The sequence below is a fragment of the Lupinus angustifolius genome, chromosome LG04 (genome assembly GCF_001865875.1).
Source record: "Lupinus angustifolius cultivar Tanjil chromosome LG04, LupAngTanjil_v1.0, whole genome shotgun sequence".
Lineage (NCBI taxonomy): Eukaryota > Viridiplantae > Streptophyta > Magnoliopsida > Fabales > Fabaceae > Lupinus > Lupinus angustifolius.
This window is the reverse complement of record NC_032012.1, coordinates 4,486,717-4,496,648: the sequence shown is the minus strand read 5'-3', so window position 1 is coordinate 4,496,648 and position 9,932 is coordinate 4,486,717. Positions and strand designations below refer to the sequence as shown.

General features: G+C 36.6%; 1 protein-coding gene across 1 annotated transcript; it reads left to right on the top strand.

Moving 5' to 3' along the window:
* Positions 8,131–8,451, top strand: LOC109344562. The gene has a single exon (XM_019583327.1). It carries the CDS (start codon positions 8,131–8,133, stop codon positions 8,449–8,451), a length of 321 nt encoding a protein of 106 aa, XP_019438872.1.

The following is a 9,932-nucleotide window of genomic DNA, read 5'->3' as shown; positions in this document are numbered from 1 at the left end:
TTGTGGTCCATCACAACAAGCATGAGAACTGCCTCAACCAATCCCTGGTCCATCACGACAAGCACGAGAACTGCCTCAACAAATCCCTGGTCCATCATGGCAAGCGCAGGAATTGCCTCAACAAATCCCTAGTCCATCACGATAACCGCGGGAACAACCTCAACAAATTCCTGGTCCACCAGTAGAGCATAGATATGCATTATCAAAATTCGATATTTTCCTAATGACCTTTTTCTAAGCCTCGACAAAATAACGTTCACTTCTTTACTGGTTACTTACCATGATATCTCTCATACCTCAGTTTGTTTTCTATCAGGTAAGCAATAAGTAAAGATGAGCAACTCTGAACACCCATTTTTGTCCGACCCATAAAAAGCCCAAACATTTTAAATAAAGATAATAAAATTACTTTATTTAAATATTAAACGGATAATAATAATAATTAACGCCATTTTTATTGACTTTGTTATATTCATTTCCTAAATTATTAAATTAAAGACACTGGAAGTATCCTTCTAGAGATTTCATTTTTGCAATAAAATAAAAAAAGGATAAAAATAATAAGAACAAAACAAAATAATAAAACAAAATCAAAGTTATTTAGGTTCCTAAATCTAAGTGATTAGGTTAACCAAAAAGTCAAAAATAATAACATTTTTGAAAAACAAATATTAAACAAATAAAAATAAAAAGTGAATGAGTTCAAGATTTGATTGGATCATAAGATAAATTAAAGATTGGAAAATATGTAATTTGAATCACATCACATCCATTTGATTAAGTTGCATGAATCACCTTGATAATAACTAAATCTTTAAGGATACAAAAATCAAATCAAGATTGCGATATGGAAATACACAAATCAAATTAGAAAGTTCATATCAATTTAATTGTGTTGAACAAATCAATTTGATTAGAAAATTGAACATTTAGAGATTTGGAATCAAATAAATGAAGGTTTTAAATCAATCAAATAAGTTAAAGATCGCAAATAGGAAATATGCAAATCAAATTAAGATTGGAAAATTTTATATCAATCTGATTGTGTTGCAAAAATAATTTTGATTATAATAATTAATCTTTAGAGATTTGATTCGATGAAAAATTAAACCTTTAGAGATTTGGAATCAAGTAAATTAAGGTTGCAATATGAGAATAAACAAATCAAATCAAGTCAATGAAATTTCAAATCAATTTGATTATGCTGCAAATCTGATTTATTTCCCTTAACCTCCACTAATCAATTAATGAGAGATATTCTCGTCATTAAGAACATGTGATAAGTTACAGTCTATAAATAGAGTGTCTTATTTACCAAAGAAGGGGAGATTCCACACTAAAGAAAGACTCTCTCAAGAAAAACTCTTTCTAGCAAAAGACGTCTGAAAAAGGAGCCACCGTTTCCAACAATTCCAAAAAAATACCCAAAAGAAATAAATTCCAAGAAATGCCAAAAAGGTACTAAAAATTACTATTTTAGACTGCTAGAGTCTTTTTCCGCTTTGAGAGTTTTTCTAGTATTGGGGTATTGGGTTATTAGGTTATTTTAAGCTTATAGCAATAAAGTGTGTGCTGCAAAAAAGTCTAGCTTTATTTCCCGGCCAGAACCATGAGAGTTGCTCAATGTAGCTTGCTCTGATCCTATCGTACCACATAGCTAGCTCTAATTTGCTGTACTAATCAATACCTTCCATAGTGTAACACATGATCTATTTCCCTACAGTGCTAAAAATCTCATTCCTTTGTAACCAGGTTTATCTCTATTTGATCTAGTTCATCACATCGCTATATCATAATGTTAATATTAAGTCTATAAAAATAATTTTGCTATAAATAATTTATTTATTGTACTAGGTAGAGATTCAATAATAATGATATTTGTTAAATCAAAATTTTGTTGAAAGTAGGAACAAACAGCATAGACAAAAAAATTCCTATTTTTTTGGAAAAGGTCATCAAAACTGTTTTTTGTGTCACTATTTTTGCAATTGACTTGTTATTTTCCTATAATCGATCATCAAATATCATTAATAAATAATCAGATTCCAATAAAGAAAATCAAGATAACAATTAATGAAATTATTTGAGTTAATAGAATATGTTTTAACATGGTAAAATAGCAAAACAAAAAAATCATTTTCATATATCCACCATTTAATCAAACATTTTTTATAACTTATAAAATTCTTTTCTGTTAATAATTAGAATTGTGACTAATAAAAAATTGAACATTTTTTATAAATAAAACATGACAACAAGTACTTTTCAAAAAATAAAATAATTTTGAGAGTTAATCAAAGATGTAGAGAAGGTCACCCCATATGCCTCTTTCTTCTAAAATCATCTTCGAAAGGCCGCACTACACTCCTTCTTTTCAACTGATTAAATCTCAAAATCGATTAAATTTTATTTTCTTATTTAACTAAATGACAAAAACTAACCAAATAAAAACTTTTTTTCACCAATTAATTACCATGCAAAATAAACATTTTTCACTAAAAAATATATTTTCTTTAATTAGAAGACACTCAACCAACAAACATTTTTCTACCCAAAGAATTACGTAAGCCTTGATTCCCTTAATAGAGATACTTAGGACCAAGGTCAATCTTATCAAGCACAATAATAAAAATAAATAAATTTGTTCCTTTTAATAATTAATTAATTAACCAGATAATTTAATAATAATAAATAATAATAATAATAATAATAATAAAGTCATATATTTTAGTGAAGGGTACCGCCTAAGGCGGGCGAGTAGGGTGCTAGTACATTTCCTATCTTGTAGCTGACTCCCGAACCTGGATATCAAAAATCCAAAAACCCAATGTAATTGGGCTTAAAATATTTTTCTACATTTTTAACTATAAAATGTAGTGACGACTCTAAACAAAGTCGTGCAGTCGAAAATTGGGGCGCAACAATAGTATAGTTATCCCTTGTGCTAACCTTTGCTATAGTCTTCTTATTTATGCTTTTGGGAGGTAAATCTATGGAAGAGCAACTACAATACAATCCAGAGATTGAGAAGTCTGCTAAGAGTAACTGGAAGAAAGCAAAAGAGAAGAGACAACAAGGTACTCAGGAAGCACAATGTAGCTCGAAACCGGCTATAATTTTAGAGTGTCAGTTAGAGAATATGGTGAATGACAATAATGCCACTGATAATAAACCAAGGCCTAATCCTCCAAGGAGGAGATTAGGTGATTATGCCATGTATCAAGATCCTCGGCACTACTCTAGCATTGTGATTCCACACACCGTCAGGATAGTGGAAATCAAGCCTACATATTTGAATCTAGTCAGTGCTCACCAGTTCATGGGCAAGGATTATGAAGATCCATATACTCATCTGTATAATTTCTATGAGTTGGTGGCTACTATGGGGTATTCTGACACTAAGAGGGAAGCTGCATACATGATGTTGTTTCCATTTTCCCTCCTTGGTGAAGCTAGGGAATGGCTAAAATCACATCCAACCCAAAGCTTAATCAATTGGAGCAATTTGGAAACTAAGTTTTTGACAATATTTTTGCCTCTAGCGAGGTATGTGCATGCGAAGTTTGAAATTTCTACATTTACAGAAGGTGCAGATGAAGCATTTTATGAGGCATGGGAACGTTTCCAGATGTTGTTGAGGAAATGTCCTAACCATGGGTTTGAGGTTGTTGACCAACTGAATATATTCTATAATGAGTTGAAGCCATAGACAAAGCTGATATTGGATCCTGCAGCTGGTGGCACTATGATGGCGGTGGATGCTGAGCAAGCCACCAGAATTATTACTGCATTATCTGCTATAGATCGACAAGCTTAGCAAAATAGAAGACAATACAAAAGAGAGGGGGTGTTAGACTTGAATACTTTTGATTTTATTCCAGCTTAGAACAAGATTCTAACACAACAAATTGAGGCACTCACCAAGCAGATGTCCAAGTTGTCTCAACAACTAAATGTGGTATAGACTCCTTCGGTTCATCAACAGGTACTACGCTGCGAGTTTCGTGGGGGTGATCATGTTACTGGTCACTGCTCAATGCCTACCAACACACAAGAAGAGGAGCTTCAGTATGTTAACAATCAACCTCGTCAAGGTAATTTCCCTAACAACCATTTGTTCAACAATAAGTTTTCACAGGGTTAGAGGGAAACCAGAATTAGAATTAGAATTTTGAGTGGAGGCAGGAGGCAGGACCATATAGCAGGCAATCACCATATCAACCATCTTATCAACAACGTCTACATCCATCATTGCATGAGAGACAGACAAAGTTGGAAGAGACATTAGAGAAATTCATGCAAGTTTCCATTTCAAACCAAAAAATTACTGATGCATCTATCAGGAATTTGGAGACTCGGGTGAGTCAGTTGGCTAAGCAAATGATAGAACATCATTCAGATCGACAGCAATTCTCCGCCAACACTCAAACCAATCCGAAAGAACACTACAAATTTATCACTACTAGAAGTACTAAGGTCATTGGTAAAGGTATTGGTGAGAACTTAGCGGTTGAGGAAGAGGTTATGAGAGAAACTGAAGGTGGGAAATCAGAGAATGTAATCAGAGACACACAAAAGGGTGATGTGGTACAAGATGAGGAAGGGGTTGTTACTAATGAGGATGATATAAGGGAGAACAATGACAAGAGGAAGGGTGATCTTCCTTAGTTGAAGGATCTTCCTTATCCAAAGAGACCTTCCAAGAAAGACAAGGAGCGACAATATGCTAGGTTCTTGGATTTATTCAAGAACCTCTAGATAAACATTCATTTCATGGAGGCGATGGAACAAATGCCTATTTATGCTAAATTTATGAAAGACTTGTTGACAAAGAAAAGAAAGTTTTCAAAAGAGACAGTGACCTTAGAAGCTGGGTGCGGTGCTATCATTCAGAAGTCTTTGCCTAAGAAGACTAAAGATCTGAGCATCTTCACTATTTCGGTCACTATTGGTGAACTATCGATGGGGAAGGCACTACTTGATCTAGGTGCCAACATTAATTTAATGCCCATTTCTATGCTAAAGAGGATTGGGGATTTGGAGATCAAGCCTACTAAGATGACCTTGCAACTTGCTGATAGATCTGGTAGTATCCTTATGGAGTTGTAGAGGATGTTTTGGTAAAGGTAGATGGTTAATTTTTCCTGTGGATTTTTTCATCATGGATATTGAGGAGGATAAGGAGGTTCCTCTTATTTTGGGAAGACCCTTCATGAAGACTTCCTGAGTTATTATTGATCTCAATGATGGAAAGTTGAAGGTAAGAGTGCAAGACCAAGAGTTCAGTTTTAATGTTTTTGAAGCTATGCAACATCCGAGGGACAAGCAACACTGCTTTCGAGTGGATGTCATTGATGACTTATTCATGCTCGACGACATTCACTTGAATAGGAGTAGTCGCTTGGAGAAGGTATTCAGGGGAGACCTAGAAGGAAGCAGTATGGAGGAGGATAAAATGATCAAAAACATGTTTGGTAGAGTTGGATGCACCCCACAAGGTTGTATCTGATCAGAATCGCGTTGAAGAGCTGGGTAAAGAGAAGAAATCTGACGCTCCAAAGGTGGAGTTGAAACTAATTCCTTCGCATTTGAAGTATGTATTCTTAGAAGACGGAGGGTAGAAACCGGTAATCATTAGCAACGCCCTTTCATGTAATGAAGTACAACAAGTAATTAGGGTGCTGAAGAAAAATGCAAGGGTGATAGGGTGGACACTGGCTGATTGGCATGGAATCAATCCATCATATTGCATGCATAAGATCCATATGGAAGAAGATTACAAACCAGTGGCGCAACCTCAGAGGCGTCTTAATCCCACTATGAAGGAAGTGGTGAAGAAGGAAGTGATGAAACTATTGGACGCTGGGATGATTTATCCCATATCTGATAGCAAGTGGGTGAGTTTCGTTCAGGTGGTCCCAAAGAAGGGGGTATGACTGTGGTTAGGAACGATAAAGATGAATTGATCCCAACCATAATAGTCATTAGATGGCGTATGTGCATTGATTATCAGAAACTGAATCAGGCCACTTGAAAAGATCACTTTCCTATGCCATTAATGGACCAAATGATTGAGAGATTGGCTAGACAAGCATTCTACTACTTCTTGGATGGGTATTCAGGCTATAAACAAATCACTATGGATCCCCAGACCAAGAAACGACAGCTTTCACATGTCCTTTTGGTGTCTTCGCATACAGGAAGGTGTCATTTGGACTGTGCAATGCACCGACAACATTTCAAAGGTGCATGTTAGCTATTTTTCTGATGTTGTGGAGTAGTGCATTGAGGTTTTTATGGATGACTTCTCGGTCTTCGGGTCATCATTTGATAGCTGTTTGACAAATCTGGACTTCATTTTGCAACGATGTGTTGAGACAAATCTAGTACTGAACTTGGAGAAGTGTCACTTCATGGTGACTGAGGGAGTGTTCTTGGGACACAAGATCTCTTCCAAGGGCATTGAAGTTGACAAGGCAAAGATTGAGGTCATCAAGGACCTTCCACCACCACTTAATGTCAGGTGAATTTGGAGTTTCCTTGGACATGTAAGTTTCTATAGAAGATACTGTTTCCAAAGACTTTTCTAAAATTGCAAAACCACTCAGTAATCTTCTTAACAAAGATATTGTTTTTCAATTTGATGTTGAGTGTGCAAAATCTTTTGAAACTTTGAAAGAAAAACTAATTTCTACTCCTGTTATATTAGTGCTCTACTAGCATCTTGATTTTGAACTTATGTGTGATTCTAGTGACTATGTCGTCTGCACGGTACTAGTATAGTGAAAGGCTAAAGTTTTCCATGCTATACACTATGCTAATAAGGTATTATATGAGGCACAAGTTAACTATGCCACAACATAAAAGGAAATACTAGTTATAGTGTATGCGTTGGAAAAATTTAGATCCTACTTGATTGGATCAAGAGTGATTATTTTTACTGATCATGCTGCTATTAAGTATTTGTAAAACTAAATCGGACTCCAAGCCGAGATTGTTGCGCTGGGTGTTGTTATTATAGGAATTCGACTTGGTGATCAAGGATAAAAATGGAGCAAAAATTGTGTAGCAGATCATCTGTTGAGACTGGTCAATCAAGAGATAATAGTGAGAGAGTTAGAGGTGGTGGGGGAGTTTTCTGATGAGAAGATTCTCTTGATTCAAGAAAGGCCATGGTTTGCTGACATGGCAAACTTTAAAGCTGCAGGGGTAATTCCCGAAGAGTTGACTTGGCACCAAAAGAAAAGGTTCTTGCGAGATTCTCGTCAGTATGCGTGGGACAACCTTTTTAAGACTGGGTCGCATGGATTATTGAGGAGGTGTGTTTCTGCAAAAGAGGCTAAGAACATCCTATGGTATTGTCACAGTTCGCCATACGAATGGCACTTCAATGGAGAGAGGACAACTTCCAAAGTCCACCAATATGGCTTCTACTGGCCTTCTATATTCAAATATGCACATCAATATGCACAACAATGTGACAACTGCCAGAGATCAGGCAACATTTCCAAGAGGAATGAAAGGCTATTGACCAACATTCAGGAAATTGAGGTGTTTGATTTCTGGGTAATTGACTTCATGGGTCCATTTCCACCGTCATATTCACAAGTATACATTATGGTAGCGATGAATTATGTGTCCAAGTGGGTGGAGGTCGTAGCTGCACAAAAGGATGATGCTAGGACCGTGATCAAGTTTTTGAAGATGAATGTATTTAGTTGGTTTGGCACACCTCATGTACTTATTAGTGATGGAGGATCGCATTTCATTAACTCACAGTGGGAGAAGGTCCTACAACACTACGGAGTCCAACACAAGGTAGCATCACCTGATCATACGCAGACAAATGGATAAACGGAGGTGTCCAATTGAGAGATTTAGAGAATTCTGGAAAAAACAGTGTCAACCACAATGAAGGATTGGTCTCTTCGATTGGATGATGCACTATGGGCCTATCGAACAGAATTCAAAGCCCCCACTAGATTATCCATGTTACAGCTAGTATATGGGAAGGCGTGTCATTTGCCTGTAGAGCTTGAGCATAAGGCATTCTGGGCCCTCAAGTTCTTCAATCTGGATCCCAAAGCAGCAAGTGGCCAAAGGAACCTTCACTTGCAACATTTGGAGTAGATGAAACTCACTACATATGAATCCTCCAAATTATACAAAGAGAAGGTCAAACTGTATCATGACCGGAAGATCCGTCAAAAAGACTTTCGGATGGGTCAGAGTGTGTTGTTGTTCAATTCCCGAATGAAGTTATTTCCGAGTAAACTGAGGTCTAAATGGGCAGGACCCTTCCTAATTAAGGAAGTTAAATCGCATGGAGCGATCGAAATGCAAGACCCGATGTCTCAGAGAAGCTGGGTAGTCAATGGCCAGAGGGTGCAACCTTACTTAGGTGGTGACGTCGAGCGGCTCACCACAATCATCAACATGTCATATGCTTAACAAAACATGCATCGAGCTAATGACATTAAACAAGCACTACTTGGAAGGCAATCCAGCTTTATTTTCATTTGCTTAGTTTTTGTAATATGTATAGTTAAACAAATGTGGAAATTTCTGGTCAATTCTCGCCCAGACGAGGAACATCTCGCCTAGGCAAGAAAGGTGACCTTCTAGTGCCAGGTCCCTCACCCAGGTGAGGAAGGTGACCTTTCAATGCCAGGTTCCTCGCCCAGGCGAGGATAACAGATCCATAATTTATGAGTTGCTCGCCTAGGCGAGAGTCCCTTGCCCAGGCGAGAGTCCCTTGCCCGAGCGAGAGGGCACGAGTTTCCATTTTAAAAAGGCGGTGAGGGGTTCATTCCCTGACATCCCCATTACAAAGAAAATAAAAATTCATACCTTGTGCCCTCTCCAAGAGCTTGAATCACATCTTCTGCATCATCTAGTTCACACACTCCATCCTTGCATCATGAGCAGACAAATGTAGGTGCATTCTTGACTTCATTATCTTCTTATTTGTGCATTATGATAAGTCTCATTTGTTTTAGGCACATTTGTGATAGATTATGCGCTCTTGATGCTACATTGTTGTTGCTTTGCATTGCATTGTTGTTGTGGAACCATATGAAAGTGCCAAGTGTCAAGATAGTACTATAAGCTTGCCTATGTTGTGAGGAAGACAAGGATTTAGTGAAAACTTAAAGATAACTCAACAAATCAACATGCCAAAGACTCAAGAGCTTCATGTCTAGACTAGAATCATAAATAGAGTAATCATTAGTACTCTTAGATATGTGTCTTAGTAATTGAGTCTAGGTTAGGTAAACCTAGATGCAAATCTCACAAGTCCTAAAAACAATCATATAATTTACATGAGACATGCCATCTAGATTATTATAAGTTCATGCATTAATCATACATGTTATTTGTGCATCTTAGGTATAATATAATGGTAAAACATGTATAGTGAGAGATACTTTACCATAAAGGTAGTTTACCATTTAATCTCTTAACTGAAAATATGTCAGTTAATCGATTAAGCAATGCATTAATCGATTAACATGAAATCAATTTTAATAGATAACTGAAAAACAGAATCCAGTTATTCTCAACAGTCCGTTAATCGATTAAAAGGGCACTTAATCGATTAACTGAGCGTTAAACAACTTTTCTATATAAACTGTGTTTTAACACCATGCTTCAAACATCCATTCATTCATTGTTAGAATTGCTAAGTTGCATATTTTCGTGCTCATTGTATGTCATAAGTAGAGAGTCTTCACCAAGACTTGGAGGTCTTGAGTTTCGAACATACTCTTGGCTGAGGCTAGATCATAGGAAAGGTTTCCTAGGCGATTAGTGTGGTCAAACCAAGGTAGGGGTTCTGGGAATTCAAGAAGGTAGCATCCAATACATATTTATGTATAGTTCTGAACTCATACATATTCTTGTTAATTTGTGAGATTTTTATAGAGTTAATA